The sequence below is a fragment of the Eriocheir sinensis genome, chromosome 28, assembly GCF_024679095.1.
Source record: "Eriocheir sinensis breed Jianghai 21 chromosome 28, ASM2467909v1, whole genome shotgun sequence".
Lineage (NCBI taxonomy): Eukaryota > Metazoa > Arthropoda > Malacostraca > Decapoda > Varunidae > Eriocheir > Eriocheir sinensis.
Genome location: NC_066536.1, coordinates 6,797,032 through 6,817,826, shown reverse-complemented (window position 1 = coordinate 6,817,826; position 20,795 = coordinate 6,797,032). Strand labels below are relative to the sequence as shown.

The 20,795-nt window shown below is 39.7% G+C and overlaps 2 protein-coding genes across 7 annotated transcripts in view; one reads left to right on the top strand and one right to left on the bottom strand.

Annotated features, from left to right (window-relative positions):
- The window catches only part of LOC127004429 (uncharacterized), a 43,339-nt gene extending 38,438 nt beyond the window's left edge, over positions 1-4,901 (bottom strand). The window contains exons 1-3 of one of the 4 annotated variants that reach the window (XM_050872112.1): positions 4,734-4,901; positions 1,419-1,594; positions 1,036-1,125 (exon numbers count right to left, since the gene is read on the bottom strand). In XM_050872112.1, coding sequence (XP_050728069.1) covers positions 1,036-1,125; positions 1,419-1,594; positions 4,734-4,743 — 276 coding nt within the window. In that variant the 5' untranslated portion in view covers positions 4,744-4,901. The other 3 variants (XM_050872113.1, XM_050872110.1, XM_050872111.1) reach the window with 3 other exon arrangements.
- An 8,607-nt stretch (positions 4,902-13,508) lies between these two features.
- Positions 13,509-20,782, top strand: LOC127004433 (protein lin-52 homolog). 3 transcript variants are annotated; one of them, XM_050872125.1, is made up of 4 exons: positions 13,509-13,728; positions 18,156-18,224; positions 18,698-18,796; positions 19,476-20,782. In XM_050872125.1, the coding sequence occupies exons 1-4, from the start codon at positions 13,698-13,700 to the stop codon at positions 19,616-19,618; spliced, it is 342 nt and encodes a 113-aa protein (XP_050728082.1). In that variant the 5' UTR covers positions 13,509-13,697; the 3' UTR covers positions 19,619-20,782. The 3 variants fall into 3 exon arrangements, with proteins under 3 accessions (XP_050728082.1, XP_050728083.1, XP_050728081.1); XM_050872126.1 differs by lacking the exon at positions 13,509-13,728 and adding an exon at positions 13,754-13,860; XM_050872124.1 differs by lacking the exon at positions 13,509-13,728 and adding an exon at positions 14,539-14,651.
- The last annotated feature ends 13 nt before the right edge of the window (positions 20,783-20,795 follow it).

Genomic DNA, 20,795 nt, shown 5'->3' with positions numbered 1-20,795 from the left:
GTTGTGCCCTTTTGAAGCACTTCCAAATAACTTAAAAGCTTGAATATTTATCCACTACATGTCGCTTTCAATGTTTGAATAATCTACTTCATTACCATACTGAATGTTGTAAAGAGCCACAAAAGGATCTGGATGAAATGAATTACTACGAGGAAAATTGACCTTCATGCTAAGAAATGCTATGTTTTAGAAATGGAAAACCATGAAGAAAGACCCAGTCTGTAATATAGGTGAAGAAGTCTTCAGTAAAGCAAATGATGAAAAATACCTAGAAATAACAATACAGAAAAATCTTTCCCAAGGGGATAATACTAACAAAGTGCTTGGAGAAGGACTTAGGTTGCTAACAAACACTACATCACAAGGATGAGATGCAAAAAAATATTAGTAACATCTTCAATAATATAAAGACTATAATGTACGACCATGGTGTGGTCAACTTGATTGAAATGAAACACATATGTACCACAAAAGTTGGATAAAGTGTAATGAAAAAAAAAGAAATATATAAGCTTAAAAGATCTGCAATACAATGAAAGACTGCACCAAATGGGGCTGCCTACATCACAAGGAAGGAGAGCGAGGTGACAATTCAGTTATTCACACTAAAAAGGAGCCTAAAAAATGTAGAAGCCTTGCTGGTGTGAAATAGTGGAAGGACTACAGAAAATCAATATATTGAGGAATACAAGTTGAAGAATGTAAAAATGTTTGGCTTCCCCAATAGATCTACTTATACTTGGAATAGTCTGGATGTTGAGATAACTGAGCTATGAAAATCTATAAATTCAAAGTAAAGTTTGATAAAAGCAAGTATAGCCACAGGAAAATAGAGAGTAGCTAAAATACCCACTCCTTACTAACCCATCACCACTCTTTTCTGTTGTCAGATGCAGCTACCCTCAAGCTGAAGGTATGGCACCACAACTGCATAGTGCAAATATGTTGCAACAGTGAGCAGTGCAAGAACAGCACCATCATCAACTTTGGAAATACAGCTTTGCATATACTAGAAAGAGCAACAGTAGTACTCACCACACTCGGCCCATTGGTGAGGGCAGTAGTGACTGATGGGATACCAGTGCCATTGACAAGGGTTGGAGTTGTTGTTATCTCATTTGCTTTCTGCAAACAGAGAAACCTTTTAACACTGTATTTCAACCATAGGCTAAGTATGGTGGTCATCTCCAGCCTGTTCATGGCCTAGTAAATTACATTTAATGTAGTTGCCACTTCACCACTAAATAGAGAACTACCAGACCAAGGAATGCACACACATTACTCTGTACTATCAAGAGGATTGGGACAGGGTCATTAGAATGGAAAAAAAAGTTTAAGATGTGTCTCATGATACAGCACTATAACTATGTTGCACAAAATCATGGCATCACATTACTGCAGCAGCCAATTTCTCTTACCTGCTTAGTACTGTTTTGGATAAGCTTCTGTAGCCTCAGCGCTTCATCCTTGAGTGACTGTATCCTTGTGAGTTGTGCATCTGAGAGGTCCTCAGTCTCACACTCCAGCACTAGATTCAGTCTGTCGCCACTACCATTACCCTTGTTGTTGTCCTGGGAGGTGGATGTTGCACTGCCTGCTTGGACAACAGTAGTATTACTAATGGTGCATGTGTGCACACACACGTATGCATAGATGCGCACACAAACATACACACAAAATACCAAAAATGGACTAATTTGAAACATATGGTAACAATAATTAGTCACAGACTACTACAGATTGACAGGGTAATGAAATAGTCACTGCTAAAATAAATATTAACCTACTGACTTGAAGCATGGCAGGAGTGGATGTGATGGGTGAGTTATAATTCAGAAACACTTGAGGGATTTTATGAGTTTATCTTATTTATACTTTCTGCATTTATTTCAAAATGTGTCCAAGGGGTTAAGAACATAACATAGGGAAACTGCAAGAGGCTGGGTGGCCTACACAGGGCAGCTCCAGAATCCCCCCCACTACTCACGATGGGTGAGGTGTAGTTACAGGGGTTACAGGTAGAGGCTTGATCCTCGTTATACCAGCGGTACTAGGCATGCATCCAGTACCCCGTCACCTTACTGCACCCACACCTCACTGCCACCTGTCGTCCTCGTCCATGTAGCTATCCAGTCTACTCTTAAAACAAGCTATCGTCCCTGCACTATGTGATTGCTGAGTCTTTTCCATTCCCCCACCACCCTATTACTAAACCAATGCTTGCCTATATCTCTCCTAAATCTATACCTACTTTTCTAATTTAAATCCATTACTGCGAGTTCTATCCTGCTGGCTAATTCCCAGTACTTATATCGCCTTTGTTGTAACCCTTGACCCATTTGAATACTTCTATCAGATCTCCCCGCACTCTTTGTCTCTCTAGTGAATGTAAGTTTAGATGTTTCAGCCTATTTTGATATGGGGGGTTCCTCAGCCCCTGAAATGGTTGTAATGTGTGCTATGATTTCTGTTCTCAAAATAGTGGAAAATTGCCTCCTATTGACCAAAAAGAAAACTTAACCTTGCACTATTACTTTCACACTCATTTTAACCTAATGAAATATTAAAGGTAAAAGATAATTGAATCCATAATTGTGGAACTCCCTGCTGAAGTGAGGCAAGCGACACACACACGAAACTGACTCCTTTTGTTGTTTCTGCACTTTTCCTAGGCATTTGAATGAAAATAAATCGATCATAATGCCACAACTTCTTTGAATTTTAGTCTGAATAGTTGCCTCAGAACGCATGAATAGTTGGTCGATGTGAGGCAAGTGATATCTCAAGATCGACCCCCATGTGGCTTACCTCACTTCAGAAGGGAGGGCCACAATTGTCATGTTGTAGATATTAGCAAATACCTAAACTGCCTGCCCATTCATGTCTTTTAGCAACTTAAAACTCTTATTACTTTCCTTGCTACCAGTCAACAAGCCATCTTAGACCACATCCGTACAGTATTCATGGCATGGCAGTGCATGCCGAATGGGCGTTAATTGTTCGTAGATTAATTAGAGCTGATCTCATCTAATGCTGGAAAATTTTCCACAATCGATCCTCAATAACACCCCAAAATCTTTTTTGCCTCTCTTCAGTAACACACACCAGAGGTCACAGATTCAAGCTAGCTAAACCTCATACATCATTGGAATGTAGATGCAGATTTTTCATTATCAGATGTATTGACCACTGGAACTCTTTGGCTGATGCAGCTGTTAGCTGTGATTCTATCACGTCTTTTAAAAAGCATCTCCATGACCAGTTGGGACAAACACTTTTTGAATATATTGACTGAAATTTAACTCTACTCTGACATTTTTCCCAGTTTATTTCTTTTGTGCATATGGCACAAAACTCAACCACTTCTCATGCACTTGTTGCTGTGGACATAACTATATAGTTGAGTGGCTGGCGTGCCAGCAAGTTGTGGGCTACCCTTATATACAATTAGCATATCTCCCTCGTGTTGTATGTCTAACTGGAACATGGTAACCAACCAGGTGAGTAACGAGGTGAGTTAGCCCATTCACTTCTTTAAACAGAGCAGACATTACTGCACTTACTTCACACCAATAAAACAACTTTGACACTACCCATGCATCTAGATACCAGTGTTTTTGTTGCATAGCAGAACCTTGGTACTTAGTTAACAAGAATATGTGTGGCACATTAACACTTGCAGCACTTATTTCATGTCACCAAGCCCCGTCTGACCATGTCCAGGCAGGTAACTTTGTTCCTGTAGCATTATGGAGCTTCGACATCATCAGTAAGCTTACACGCTCCAGGGGGCCTCACATTCTAACCTCATGAATTCTAATATGTTCTAATTTATTCCTACGATCCATAATTCTGTGTCAAAGGTGTGTTAGGTTTACATATTTTGTGACCCTAAGTATTTGCACTGTTCTGGCTCAACTTATGACACTGTGTTTAACAATAATAACCATAATAATAATAACAATAGTTTTTTTTATTAGTTTCCTGCTCACCACCCCCACACCATGGACTGACTAATGACACCGAGTTGTCTTTCCCTGCAATCAATTCTCGTTATGCTGTTGAGGTTGTCACGACTCACTAATTACCACTACATGTGTCTTGCATGATAAATTTGCCATGTTGATATCGTGGCTTCCTTCACCCCTTGCATGCCACCCCTCCCACCAATACCACCACCCTATCAACCACACAACGTACCCAACTCCACACCACCCATGCCTCCACTCTGGCCCTTCCTTCCTGGGCTACGTGGGTGTGGAACAGTAATACCAGCGGGAATATTTGTTTCAGTCCGGCACTCCACCTCCCTTTCCCGCCAATAACTAGCCCCCTCATCAGCCACGGAACGTACCAAGATGCTCCACCCCGCCCATGCTTCCACCTTGGTCCTTCCTTCCTTGCATGGGCGTGAAATGGATCAACTACCAGCCGGAATATTTGTCTCAGACCTGCATTCCACCTTCCCTTCCCGCCAAGAACCACGAGTACCCGCACCCCACAGTCACCCTCGCCCACGGCACCAACCTCCACGCCGCCCATGCTTCCGCCTTGATCTTTCATTCCTGGGCACCGTGACGTGGAGCAACCATCGGCGGATATATTATTTTCCCGCGGGTTGGTTGGTTAGTCCCCCTCCAGGTCGCCATGTTTGAGCTGCTAAGTCCCGTTTTCGAAGTAGATTCCTGAACCGAGGCACTAAAAGGACAATTGTGGCGCTCCTGATTACTCACCTTTCCCCATTTCCACTCCGATAGAGCCTGTGGTGCCTCAGGTTTCTGTTCCCCAAATTTGGAGGAATGGTATTAACAATCAGCAGAGATATTCCGCAAAAACTACAAGGCAAATTCGAGCAAGTGGGCCTTCATGGCAGCCATGTTGTGACGTCACGCACAAACAGAGCTGTGGACCAATCACAGCCGCGAAGACAGTGACGTCACGCTCCTCCCCTTTGAGAGAACGGGAAGATTTACTTCTTCAAAAAGATGTTTATCTGTTCCTCACACATCTTTTGAGGTTCAAATTAACTTTGATGTTGTAGAAGGTAGAGTTTGCTATAGAACATACATGAAAAAAGTAATACATTAAAGGTAAATTGCTTCATTCGGACAAAAATGAAGAACTAGCATTGTTCCAATACTAATTTTCTTTGTTAGGATGGTGCGCAGAAGATGGGAACCTGATGACTTTGTTGTGAGATATGAGGGTTATGTCAACCTATTGAGCATATTTTGTGACAAGGGTTTATACACCTCGATCCCTCTTTATATGTAGTTAAGATCTTTAGTAAAACAAAAATTGAAAAAAATGTAAATATAAGGCTACATGAGTTAGGCAGCAGGCCAGTTTCTAAAGGTGTCAACGCAAATTTGCTTTTTTTTTTTTTAATCGACCTAGCTCAAAACAAAGAAACGAGTAGGTAAATCATTATAAAAGTACAATTGAACATATTGTTTTCTGAAAACCACTTGCCAACTGAAAATCGTATACTGATGGAGGTAAACAGCAACCCATAAAGGAGGCGCGCCAGTCCTCCTCAACGGACTGACTCGCGGTCGGCTTGGGTGCCGCCAGCCAAAACATCGGTCCGTCGGCACCCTTTTCATGGGCCGTCACCGGACAAAGATCCATGGGCCCTCCGCGGAGGGACAAAATCTTTAATAATAACAATCCATAAAGTAACCAGAACGCGTCGCTGTGCACAGTAGGTATATAATCAACCTTGTAGTAAGTTTTCTTTCATAAGCAGCGTCACATTGTGACGGATACCAGCACCGGCGTCATCATCAACAACAACAACAACAACAAAATGATAATAATAACCACCATACCACCACCACCAATGACAATAATAATAATAATAATAATAATAATAATAATAATAATAATAATAATAATAATAATGCAGTATAGTCATCCTTACCAGATGTCACCAGCGACTACGTCTTTGTGCCAACGAAACTTGAACTATTATCTCAAATTTCAATTATCGTAAATTACCTGTATTTTTCTGGGACTTGTAACAATGTGGGGAGGCGGAGGCCGAGTGGTCAGCGTGCGGGCGTAGTGAACCCGTGGACCTAGGTTCGAGTTCCATTAAAACACGCTGATTCAGATCTTTAATCAACCCTAACCTCAGGGACTTCGTTCATGTGGAACCCCAAAGGTGGGCAGCATGGGTCAAGCAAGAGTCATACATCATGGTAGCCGCTATAAATAAAATTCGCCTGCGCCACTAACGGGCTGGGGCCATCCAAGAGGCTCCTCAAGATAGCTTACAGGCGCTATAGGCAGTACGACCAAAAATAATAATAATAATAATAATAATAATAATAATAATAATAATAATAATAATAATAATAATAATAATAATAATAATAATAATAATAATAATAATAATAATGAAATAACTAAATAAATAAAAACATCAGTACAATAAGTGATAGAACTATTTTTGATAACATTGAAGTTGGTCATTCTCGCTGTTTTGTTTATTGTTAAAAAGACAAAATAAATGACTAATGGAAACTTATCCTCATTAAAATCATTCTTGCATAAAAGCACCGCAATATTAAGCAGAAGTGGACTGAAAAAATAATCTATTTATATTACAATGTTTGCTGAGTGCCTGCTTTGGGTGTATTAGTTTCGCGATGGATCTTAATTTCATATCATAAGCTACTTCACACCTTCGGTATGTTTAAAATCATGGACCTTATTAAAAGTCTCAATAAACAATTGTCTGAGCAGAGCAAGCATCTAGTAAACAGTCTTGGTGAGTCTTGGACACAGGATAGTTGACATGGTTCAGCCCCCAATTAATTAAACAAAGTTATTTTTTCAACGGGTAGCTCTGGCACCATCGAGTATGTTAAATAACATATTGAAATATTGTGAAATAAACTTTTCAATGTTTTTTTTTCAAGATGGCGTCTAATATTGAAACGCCAGAATTTGCTCTTTACGAGGCTCCAACACGACCATCGCGTGTAACGAAACACACGAGAAATTAATCTAGACAAGGAAAGGTTTTGCCGGTGCCGGGGTACCAAACCCGCGACCAGCGAGACGGGAGAGCCACTTCTTAACCAGTCGGCCAGAGTACCTCACTCGCAGAGTGAGTTATGGGAGGCTCACCCATCAGGCAAATCAGCTGCACTACAAGATGGCAGCCGGGAGCTCTTAATGATCGATGCTTTCTCAATGACTATTCCACGCAGAAAGATAGTTTTGGTGTCTATAATACTGTTTTCGGGGTAAAGAATTCAAACTGAATGAGTGAAATTAACATTGGTTAATTATTTGTTGAAGAACGTATAATTTGCATATAACTGAATATGTAAATGCTGCACATAACTGCAGTATTGTCATGCAATGAATGAGGACGTCTTTAACAAAACTAAGTTAATAATGGGGTACCTATACATTCAAAGTTGACAGCGGGTGTCACAACGACTACGTCTTTGGGCCCACGTACGAGGCTTGAACTATTCTTTCAATTTTCGTAAATTACGTGTGTTTCTCTGGGACTTGTAAAAATTTCAGTTCAATACACTAAATTATACTATTGTTTATAAAAACGTAGTTGATCATTCTCGTTGTTTTATTTATTGGTAAACGAGAGAAAATAAATGACTGCTGCAAGGTTTTCCTCATTGAAAATCAATTTTGCATTAATGCACTGCAAAATAAAGCAGAATTTGATTAATATATATATATATATATATATATATATATATATATATATATATATATATATATATATATATATATATATATATATATATATATGCTGAGTACCTGCTCTGGGTGCATCAGTCTCGCCTTCGACGAAGTTTATCAAAAACATTAGGGCGTCCAGCAACTCGGCACTCCCCCCTTCTCCATGAACACTAGGACTGCCAGGTATTTGTGTCTCCGTGATTTAAGTATACCTATTTATACCCCCCCCCCCCCCCCCCACCACCACCAGCCCCCTGGTGAACCTACCTTTCATTCTCTTTACCTTGGATGATATGGCCCAGCCATTGCCGTCTCGATAGAAAAGGCCTGACAGCTTGCTGGATTCTTTGGCGATGAGTCATCCTAGTAAAGGGGCTCTCACACATTTCCGGTCCCGGTCGCGACCGTCCCCGATGACTCCCGATAAGCCGGTCGCCGGTCGACCGGCTATAAGATCGGGGATTGTTGGCGGCAAACCACCGGTCTACCGCCGGTCGACCCTGAGGACCGTAGGCGCAGCCGACCACCGCCGGTCAACTTTAAAATTTTCAAAGATATCGGCGATGCGCCCGGTCGACCGGCGGTGTCGAAAAATGTCGCCGGTCGACCGGCGGTCAACCGCCGACACCCACGGCAGACCGGCGGCACACCGGCGGTAGACCGCGAGTGAACACCTGTGTCTGACCTGGGGATTAGCAAGGGAGGAAGGAGGAAGACGAGGAGGAACAGGTAGGAGCGAGGGATGAAGAGAGAGGGAGATGAGAGAAAGGAGGAAGAGGAATGGGTGAAAGAGAGATAAAATAGAAAGATATATATATATATATATATATATATATATATATATATATATATATATATATATATATATATATATATATATATATATATATATATATATATCACGTATGTGAAGACATACCACACTGGAAAAAAAAAGAGAACTATAGTAAGTACTTTCATATATTACATCTTCAGACTAAATTTAGTCTGAAGATGTAATATACGAAAATACTTACTATATTTCTCTTTTCTTTTTCCCAGTGTGGTATGTCTATATATATATATATATATATATATATATATATATATATATATATATATATATATAGAGAGAGAGAGAGAGAGAGAGAGAGAGAGAGAGAGATTTATGCACACGAATGAATTTAGGTATGAAGCTGTTTGTTATAAACATATAAAACCGCCCGGCACGCGTCTCTACACCCAAGCAACATTCCCACAGCTATTGAAGGCCTTTGAAGATCAACTCATGGCAGAGGACCAGATTACACCATCACTAAATGATTCGCGGGAGCGAAACAAAATCAACTTGTTCACAGAGGAGGAGGAGTTGGTTGAGTGGTACAAGGAGCAAGTGTTCTGAATGGCTGAGTGGCTGGTTTATTAATGACTGGATGGCTGGATTATAAATGGCTGATGACTGAATTGTTGGATGGGTGAGTTATAGATGACTGAATGACTGGTTAGCTGATTTATATAGATGGGTGAATGAATGGGTGTCGAGGTTGTAGCTGGTGGTAGGTGGCGTCAACAGGTGTCGGAGCTGACTCCAATGCGGAATCTACGAGGCAACACTGCAACACTTGCAGCAAAGAGGACCTGGACGGGCGTTTATATACCCTTCCAACTGGGTGTGGCAACGAAAGTGTTTGCTCGTCGATGTGCCGCAGGTCTGCCGCCGGTAGACCGGCGGTCTGTCGCCGGTAGGTCGGCGGTCGACCGCCGACTGACCTGCTACAGTCGCCGGTCGGAGAAATCGAAAAACGTATATGGTAGCCGGTCTACCGCAGGCAGACCGGCGGTAAGCCACCGGTCCGGGGATTATTGCCTATTTTGTCGGCGGTCAGGCCCCGATCGACTTATCGGGAGTCATCGGGGACGGTCGCGACCGGGACCGGGAATGTGAGAGTCCCTTAAGGCCGAGTGTGTCTCGCGCTCCCCAACTATAATGTTATTTTTTGTGTGTTTTAATGTATATTTTTGTGTTAAACATATTTTTTTCTGTGACAAATAAAGGTTTCCCAACATTAATATGTTATAAACATCATCAAATTAGACATAAAAAAAGAGGAAATAAATAAAATATAGTATAAGGAGAGGGATAAATATTCACATAAAAAAATCATATAAATCCATTATGAATAAAATTTTACTTTACCATTGTTTTGTCGTGATCGTGTTGCAAATATTTATGGGAGTGAGCTAGGGTATGTATGACCCAGTAATTGTGTGGTCATGTTTATATTATAGGAACGAGTGGGCAACAAACAGAATCAGTCACCCCACACAGATATCTCCTATATAGCTATGAATACGCTATAACCTACCTAACTTTTGTCTGACGTGTTCATACCTACGTATAAACGTAAAACTGTAAGGCTCTAAAGATAAGCTAAATCTATATGAAAAAGGTACTAAAAGAGAAAAACAGGATAGGAAAATATGTGTAAATAAGTAAAACAACAATAACAACAACACTACTACTACTACTACTAGCCTAATCAACAAGAGAAAACCTTCACACACCCTTATAGTTTTCGATAATTTTACCTGTCATACTTATAACAAATAGTTTTCACTCATACACAATATACACCAATACTTTATCTATTTTCTATATGACTCCCCGGGGGCTCCCGTGGTCCCGTGGTAGAGTTTGCGCCTTGCGCTCCGGTCGGGTGCTGGAGCCCATAGGTTCGAGACCTGCCCGATGCCATGGGAATGGAAAGGTGGGCTCTTTCCGACACCCTCAGCCCCGTTGTTGGGCCTCCTCCTTGAAAGAATTGGGCATCTCTCTACCAGCCGTCTGGGTGGTTGCGCGGCATGTACCGCCTTCCTCCTTTGGAATATATCCCCAACGAAATACCAAAGAAAAAAAAACTTCCATTATCTTGAGGTTAGGAGAAAAAGAGAAAAATTCAACAACACAAAATAGAGAATGGAGATAAAAAAAAAATCGACATGTTCGCATACTTATTCCATACCAGTGGTTCTCAACCATGTTACTACCACGCCCCCTCTAGGAATTGATTGATTGATTGATTGATAGTTTATTGTTGCAAGTAAAACAACAAAGGAGAAGGGAGGAGCATGCCATCCCAACCCCCAGGCAGTACAGAGTGTGATTATACAACTAAGGATACATGTGTAAGTAGCACCAGGAAACTAAAAAGATACAATGGTAGGGGACGCTTTCCGCTACTCCCGCCTTGCATCTATGATTAAAATTTCCTCTTACATTTTAATTAATGAAAAATTTAAAAAAAGTGTTTTTAGTCTTTTTATTGAGTATGAATTATCTAGTCATTAATGAAATACTTGACACTGATTCTTAGCTACTAGATCTTGAATGCGTGGTTGAATGCCAGCGAGTGCACAATTAACGTAAGTCCCCTTCAACGTTCAGCCTGTTTCTGTACTTTGTCTTGACAGCAACGAGCGTTGAAAATGCAGCTTAACAAAGATACGTGGATCCGAACATAGTTAGAATCCGAAGAGCCTGAGGTGAGATCAGAGAGTAAACAGGAAGATACTTGACCCAGAACGTCTCAAGATCCAGTTCTTCGAAGTCTTCCTTATCTGTAGAGTTGAACTTATATCAAGAAACCGCCCTCCTGTACATCATCCGAAACATGTGCTACTTCACATTGAAATGGGTTCCCGATTAATTTCCAGGCTTAACGCTTATCATCTATATCTGGAAAGTATCTGATAAATTCTGTTTTCAAGTCAGTTAGATGAGTGATTATTCGTTTCTTGAACTCAGAATCAACGTTACCATGAGTGAGAGCAAAATCCCAGTTACTAAAACTGGCTGTGTTTCACTTATGAATTCGACACTTCCAGAGGTCGAGTTTGGCCATAAAGATTTGAATGGTGTCGTGGTGCACGATGATGTTGATGTTTTTTCTTTGTAGTTTAAGGTTGAGAGGATTCAACGCTTCAAAGATGTCCACCAGCAGGTAAGCTAGAGATAGCTGAAAGTCTTCAGACTGGCACTTGTAATGGAGATCTGCCCTTCTGCTGCGAATCTAGAAATGGTGCTACTTTTTCAATAGACTTTAGAATAGACAATAGGCTATAGAAAACTTAAGTTATTTGGAGAAATTCCTAGTTTTTCCTAGGGCTCACGCCCCCAGGTTAAGAAATATTGTTCTAGATCATTACTCTCTCTCTCTCTCTCCTTTAACAAACCCTCCCCTGGGAGGACAAATCAACAACAACAACAACAACAACAACAAACGGCCTCTGCCGGAAGGCGGCGCCAAAGGGCTTTTTCCATGCCTGATCCGCGTCGGGGGTCCACTCGAGAAACCATCTTAGAACTGATTAATTCGCTTTTTCGGCACGAGCACAATATTTACTTTAAATTCATCTGGACATTTCTTGAAGTGTGACAATTTTCCTGCCGGGGCCGGGCCAGAGAGGGAAGCCTTGGGCCCCCTCACGGCCGAAGCGAGGGAAGAAATATGGATGAATACTAGAAAAAAATAGAAATAACATGTAAAATAAGGCTCTTAATATAGGTTGATTTATTTAGAGAAATGATTATATAAAGATAGTAACTTTTTGTATAGATATCTTAAAATGGTTATAACACAAAATAGTCAACATATTGAAATGTTCAAATATGATTTTTTATGCAGATATATTAATTTTTGTGGCGTCGGTAAGTTTTTTTTTTGTCGCGACGCGTGAAATAAGTCAGATTTGGCGAATGTTCGTCGCGAATTCTGGTCGAGCTCGAGCGAAAACTACTGAAATTAGGAAGACATGCTTGGTGGCAAATGAAAGCTCCTTTAATACAGATTAATAATCAGAAAAAAATGGAAAACATTAAGTGAATATAAAAAGTTATAAGCAAAAGACTAGGACGTGTCCAAATCGCGACAAAAGGGCCGAAAAACAGGCTATTTTGTGACGGTTGGACGACGAGCTTGGAATCGAGCTATCAAAAAATCCTTCGAGATGGTCAAATTACAATGCCAAGAAGGGCTACATGCCAAATTACAGCCTTCTAGAATCTAGAGGCAGTAGCAAGGCCATACTAGACGAAAACGGCATGAAAACGCTCTCGACAGGGTTTACGTTTCGAGCTCTAGCAACGGAACTACTGAGAACAGGGATATGTTATGCACCATTTTGGAAAGCACATTGGCAGGGCTAAATCACTTGTTAAATAAGTTTTTTGAAATTCAAAAAAAATGAGCGGGTTTCAAGGTCGGGAACTCAAAAAATAGCTTTTTTTCAGTCGTTTTTTTGCGAAGTTATTCGATTTTTTACCCTTACGAGTCGGTTTTCGAGCCCGGTCGCCAATAAAAAAAAAATATAGCCCTTTCATTTTGCCGTCGATCGATACTAAAAACTTTTCTGTAGCCCCAGAAATAAGGGAGTTATGACGATTTGCACCAAAGCGGTTGATTTTCCAAAATTCGCGGCTTAATGACAAGGGCGCCGCAAAATCAAGAGTCCATTACTTGAGTTGTCACTGCTAGATGTGTAAACAATGGGGGGTTACCCGGGCCAAGCCACAGGGCTCAAGTTAATTAGAGTCGATGGACTATAGATGTGTAAACAATGGGGGGTTCCTCGGGCCAAGCCACAGGGCTCAAAAAGTTAGAGTCGATCGACAACAGCATACAGTATCCACGTAATCGGACGCGCCGTGTGACAGTAGGTTGACAGCGTACGATAATGCTTACTTCAGACTTGGGTTAACTATACTTTCAGTTATTTACTATTTTAGCGGGGATAGGTTACTATTCTTGTCATCGTTTTCTTGTCAAGAGTAATACAACTTGTACAAGGCACACTTCTACATGCAATTAACCACCAACGTCCAACAAAGTATAGTGTTTGGGGCTCGTGAGCTGGCTTAATTCACAGGCGCAGCCGTTTCCAGGAAACTGTCTGTGTCTGTGAATGAATGGCACTGCTGTCTTCCAAACCTTGGGAAAATGGAAGGACACCAAACTTTTCCTAAATCCGGTAGGAATTTGAACGTTTGCGTGAAATCGAGGATTTTGACCACATCCAGTTTTTCCAACCCTAAAAGATGCCAACATTGTCAGGAAAGAGAACAGCCTGAAAGCTCCACCTAGTCTCTTTAGAAGCACAAAGGTAAGTAAATAAGGTGAACTGTGGGGGGCGTCCATCCACACCCCTTCGGTCAACACCCCCAAGAAAGAGAGGCAGGTGTCATTATGCGAGCTTTGTGTCAAGGTGTTGCTGAGGCACCTACAGCACTATAAAAAATATACATACCCACGGCTTGTCGTATTTATAGTAAGATTATTCTTCCTTTACACCGAGGCCTTGCATTGTTGTCAAGCGGCCGCCATAGAGTTGAGTTCGGTCTCTTATTTTTATTCGCCGAGATCAGCTGTCAGTTATTTACATGTTTTTATTTTCAGTCTTAATGTACTTATTTTTTCTGACAATTTTGACTTGAAATCTACTTTGCATTTGAACACGAATAATGACACATATGTCTGAAACGTATTTCCACCCTGAAGAAGAAAACACGTAATTGAATGAAAAGGCAATGTAATATGAATAATTAAATGCGACTAAGAAGTGTGTTTGTTAAGTCCTATATAGCAGCATATTCTACCTCCTCATATGTAAACCTTGAGGCGCCCCGGCACACGTCTTTGACAAGGCTTTCGTAGGCGTTTTGGGCACTTCCAGGGGTAGTTTTATAGCCCTGGTGATAGTTTGACTCTTCTTCTGTACAATGAATGTGAAAAAGCACTCATGGATGCCCGATCATCTCCTTTTTAGACTATGGAAATATTTGACGTGAGAGCCGAAAGCGTCTGGGAGGACGGGTCACGGGAGCTGAAAGTTCAAGTTTAAGTTCAAGCCGAGGTAAACAAACATGGCTGACGGAGGGAACTTTCAACCTGAAGGTAAATGTTAAGTTTCATCACAGTTCAGCTCATAAGAATCGGTAAAGTTTCACAATTGCTTGACAGGGAGTAAATTTGCACACTTATGTCTTATAGTGAAATAAGCTAGCGGGAAGCAGTGTACAGGCCGTGGTGGGTGTGCCGCTCGCTGGCTGTGTCGTGCCCCGCCGCGGCGCTGAGGTTCTCTTGCCTATCTGCTGCAGGAACATAATTAAGCGTGTTCATGGAGTGCGGGTATGCTGGCAAGTCTGACGTATCGATGACCTTTGTTTGATCGATAACAGGACGAAAGAGAAGTTTCAGTGCAAAGACAATGCTTTGGAAACCATTTCGAGAATTTTCGTGATTATATGGTAAAATAATAGGAGGGAATGTACAGATTATATGGAGTGACAACCAACCCGTCCTTCCTAACATGAATTACCCAGGGATGGTAGCCATTGCTGCTAAATTAGTAACTGCATCAAAATAAATAAAAGCCCTTGACTTGCTTGCCTAAGCTACCTTAGGTCAGTAACCTATCACTATTGATTCTGTGGTCAATACGTCGAGGTATACCTGGGTAATATTGAATTTATTGTAGATTAGTGCTTTCATTATCCCTCATATCTTGTCAATCTGATTTATTTCCACATCGCATTTTAGCAGCGGATTACTGATCATGTTAGGTTAGGTTAGTTTAGATTATGTTAAGTTAGGTCAGGTCAGGTTTGGTATATAATAGTTTTTCCTCAAAATATGCAGAGAGGAGGATTAGTAAACACTTAAGCACTCACAAAACCACTAGGAAGTCAGATTCTGCCATTGCCAGTCAAGCTGCTGCCTCGATCACTGACTGCCAGTGACAACAACAGAGTAGTATGAAGAACAGCACACATATTTATTGTAAACAATCAAACTAAATATCATCTAACTTGACGTAACAAATAAATCTAAGCTAATCTAACCTGACCTGTGCCCTGTTGTCAAAATGCATTAAATGGAAATAAGTACACAACTTCATTTTTATCAATATGGGGTTCAGGAAATTCAGAATGACTAAATCTAGGGGATAGTGAAAAGATTAACATTGCATGAGATGGCTATTATAAATTGGATATTATTCCTGCACCCAACTCACGCTTGTGGTTGACAAATTTTTTATGATAGATCACAATGCGCTGATAAACATTGTTTGTAAATCAAAGGTTCCCAACCTAGGATAAATTACCCCAAGTGCAGTCATTTGGTCTTTTCTGTGGGGTAATAGGGAGACAAAGGGTGACCAAGAAAAAAAGCTAAATAAAATCATACCCATTATTAGGCATTAGACTAGGACAAGCTGAATCTGCCCTCTTCTGTCCTTTTTATTCAAGTTATTTACTTTTCTGCATAATATACTGTATTCAAATTGTACTACAATATTTAAGATTTTTAAAAACTAATGCATATGTTTTTGTCACATAACTTTTATTTTCTTAAATAGAATAAATGTTTCAGGATACTACATGTTTCTATATTTTTCTTCTTTTTAAATATTTCTCATACTAAAATTCAGAGATCAATGTTTGAGGTCATATTAGTTTTTATCAGTGTTAATAAGCAAAATGAATTACTCCTAGTAATAACTCTCTTGGTTTTGAATAACCATGAAGAAATCCTTTCATTCAAATTCACGTCTATATATCAAAATGTTAAGACAACTAAAATGCAAATATGAAAGCATAAACAGTGGGGGGCAATGGGTGGAGGGAGGTGTGGGAAATGGGGTAATAAGTGAATAATGGTTGGGAACCCCTTCTGTAAATGTTTTCATTGCAAATTTCTCATTTCAGAAATTTTATTTTTACATTGAATATTATTAAGTCATGTATTTGTGATTGCTGTGCTGTTACCTGTATACCTGTATATCACATTCTGAATATGTTACTGACATTTTATATTACACACACAAAAAAATTCAAATCCAGCAACAAAATTAGTTAGGTAAATGGCAAATCTAGCAATGGGAGGAAAGATGGTGGTGAAGGTCACCTCATCAAACCTGTGCCTTGCCACACTGCATTTCCTTCAACTAAGAGACCCCTGCCTTTACCTAATGGATAGTAACCAATTGGGTCTTTAATACTGTTGTAACTTATCATGCTAAGGATAGTTAGGTACCTATTGCCACCATAATGCTTAGTTACCTATCGCTGCTAAGGATAGTGACCTATTGTTACTATAACTGTAATCCAGTGCTGCTAAAATAATAACCTATTGTCACTTAATTAGTTGTTCATATCTCACAAACTAGTAATTTTCAATGGAAACAGTTATCAGAGTAATAATTTGCACGTTAAAATCTTTCAGAAGAAAGTGTTAACCACCAGTGTTCGTTGTATAATTTTGGATGAATACCAAATCTATATCTATCACCTGTACTTCAAATTGAGAGTGTTTCTCTTATTGACATTGATAAGATTAAAGCAAAATTCAACACTTACCTGTAAATTCATTAGTTATTGTTTCTTTCTACCCCTTTTTTTCAATTCTCCTTTTATCTCACTTTCACCTCTCATATTTTTCGTATTTATCTATGTCTGCTCTTCTTGTGGACTTTGTTTGGGGCCTTTATCAGTTTTTGATGTTCCCTTGGATCTCAATAATAATAATAATAATAATAATAATAATAATAATAATAATAATAATAATAATAATATAAGAATTGTAGCAGAGAGCATGAAAATGTAAGGTTGGGCTGGGGTAAGAAAAAATGGAGGAAGTGATTGAATTCAAATCCTTATGGATGGTTCTCTGTAAGTATGGGAGCATGCAGAGGGAGGTAAGGGAGAGAGCAATGAAAGGTATACAGGTAATGGTGCACTGGAGAGATTCATGACAAAGTGTAAGCATGAGGTAAAGATACATTAAAAGAAATAGCATTATCCTCCAACTCTGTCAGATGCATCAGACACATGGATGTGGAATGTTGCACAGGAATCATGAGAGCAGTGGATATGAGCTTTATAAAAGGTGCATGTTGTGCCTGACGATGACTTTGTGAAGGGCTGGATTGAGGGAGAGGTTATATCTTTGAAGAAAGTTCCCATAAAGGCAATCTTGTCAAGAGATAAAGATGTATAAAAGAAAACTGGTGACCATCAGCATCCAGGGCAGAGAGTTAGTTTTAATATTTACACCAGAGATGATGACAAATATCAGATTGAAGAGCATTTAATCATTCTCTTTACAATTCATAATAGTAATGTGTATCTTCTGCATGTTACTCCATTTTGTTTATGCCACTAAAGCTTTACATGTGACGAGAAAAAAATGAAAATTAAAAGTTATCCTATCTTTTTTATGGATCTTCATGTGATGTAGGCCATACACTGTTCTTCCATTTGTCCTCCCAGCCTCACCTTCTTTGTATCAAGTGGCATGTCACTGTGACCTTTATAGGGTGTCTTCTCACACCTTTCCTGTCTACCTTCCTTAGAACTTTTTACTGTGTGTGTAACTGTTTTTTTGTTTTTTTTACAGAGATGGAGCCGTCCTTGCTGAGCCTAGAGAAGATGGACCGCTCCAGTCCAGACCTGTGGCCAGAGCAAAGTGAGTGGTACGCTGGTACAAATAACACACACACACACACACACACACACACACAAAAAAAAAAAAAAAATAATAATAATAAAAAATAAAAATACAAAAGAATAAAAATAAATAAATAAACAAACAAACAAACAAATAAATAAATAACTAAATAAAGTAAAATAAAGTAAATAAAAGATAAAAACAAAAAAAATGCATACATCCATCTCGTCAGTAACAGCACTTACCATTTATTGTCCTTTCACATTTGAGCACTTTCAAACTCAGCTGCTGATGGGGTAAATGCCTGTGTCTTTTCCTTGTAGTCATTATGTACCGCTTGTAGAAGTTTCCAGATTTTCACACAGGAATTAATTTTACTTAATTTAGTGTCAGGAGTGCATTTATTGTGTAGTGTCACTGTGTAGCTTCATAATTAAGTCACCCTGCACAAGAGCTTTATTATGTAGATGTGTTGAGATACATCTGTTCAGTTCCAGGAGTGTATGACTTTGCCCCTCTGATGTCACCGCAGCTCAGCCCTGACCCCCAGAACCTTGACCTAGAAGATCAGGACTTCAGCCTCCTATACCGTAAGTGTTTTATAAGAACTTAGAATGTAAATTAATGTTTGTTATTATTACTGTTATCATTATTGTTATTGTTGTTTCTGTGAAGTATTATGTGACTACTATGTTGTTTCTGTGAAGCATTATGTGACTATCCCATCAGTGGACAAACACATGATGGTTCAGGATAAAAGAGGGGAGAGAACTGAGTCAGCTTCATGCATTGAGCAGAACATCCCAGTGGAGACCTGTCACAACTAGAGCTTGCTGGAGTGTGAAAATTCTTGTAAGCACTATTTTCTTGTGTGCTTTTGTATTACATGCCACGCCTTAGGAACAGATCTTAGTCTGATGCCACACATACACCGTTCTGATAGCTCAGTCGGTTAAGGTGCTGCCAAGCTTTGCGACATGGCAGGCAGAGGTTCAAGCCCCACTTATGCCGGGTTTGTTCCCACTGAGTAAGAGTGGTTACTGTCCCCCTTTGAGCAAGGGAGATGGGGTGTGTGGTGTGTGAGGTCCTGGCAGTACCCAGAGATTGACTAATGAGCCTTGCTCTAATCGGGAGGGTACTTGCTGGCGATTGCGAGTCCAACTCATGATCAGGGTGTGGTGAAAAATTACCATATGAAGCTGGTCTTTCTTGGACCTTTTAAGGAAAAAAATGGCTCATAGTAATTATGAACAAAATATTAATTTTCAGAATTCCGGTTACTCACTGCTCTTGAGATTATTGAGGAAGTGAAGAAACTGCAGAATGTGGCATACCAGCTGGGCTTGGAGGAGGCCAAGGAGATGACACGAGGCAAGTACCTCCACATTCTCAACAACAAAAAGCCAAAGTGAGTGAAAACACTTTAAACACACTGCAGTGTGTCCTGTTGCCTTACCGTGGCCTAAACATTTGCAAGCAGTGTAAATAGTGATATGCATAGCAAATCAATGATAATACTGTCCTCTCTTCAGTATTATATTTTGGGTCAGTTTCTTGTATATGTGTGTAAATATGAATATATAAATTTGTACTTTTGTCAAGCAAAGGATGCTACAAAACACTGTGAAGAAAGCCTTATAAATACTTGACTAAGGTATATATTATGTAAGTTGTAGATGTTTGATTGAAACACCATCATTACATCTGGGTCATTCATCTGCATCTTACAGTAGCTTCTTGATCATTGGTTTATCCATTGTATTGCAATATTTTTTCTGATGTTCAACTGTTGACTGACAGAAAATGTAGTACGTGTATTTACTTGTAACATGTTTGTTTTGGTCATTTAGAAACACAGTTAGGCTAGGAATATTTTGTTCACTGAGGTTGCCATTGCAGGCTTTTTTTTTGCTGATCCCTTATGTTTCTCCAGCCATTAAGGTTCATGAGCCCAACAACCTTTCTTTCCTGTTGCCATGACTGTGAATGACAACTGTGTGCAATATTAAAATATATTTAATAGAATATTTAATAGAACAATGGATGCATATAAAAAAAAACAAAAGCACCTTTATTAAACTGAAACACTCCATGATGAAGGGCCTTCAGAGAAGCTTCTTTGTTTGTCTCAAGTTGGCGGAGAGATTTATGAAAGGAAGAAGTGTGAGCATGAGGGTAAAGAAGGGCACAAGTATCAGCAGAGACGTGGAGATGGAATGTACCACAGCAGTCACGAATATGTACAGTGGAAATGAGCATGATGCACAACTTCCATATATAGAGTGACAGCATGGCAACCATTAAACTTGAGAATTTCAACTAAGAAAGGCATTATGCAAGGTGACATGATACTTCAAAAAACTTTCATAGCTTGCCTAGAAGTATTTAAGAAATTAGAGTGGGATAGATTATGAATCAAGGTACAGTGAATACCTGAATAACCTAAGACTGATTATATTGACTTACTAAAGGAGTCAGAAGTAAACTTATATGCTGGACTGATGGCACTAAATTATTGGTTTCTAAGCACCCATCAAATACCAGCCATTGTTTTAATCCATAGCACAAACCGTTCCATCATCTTGGTTT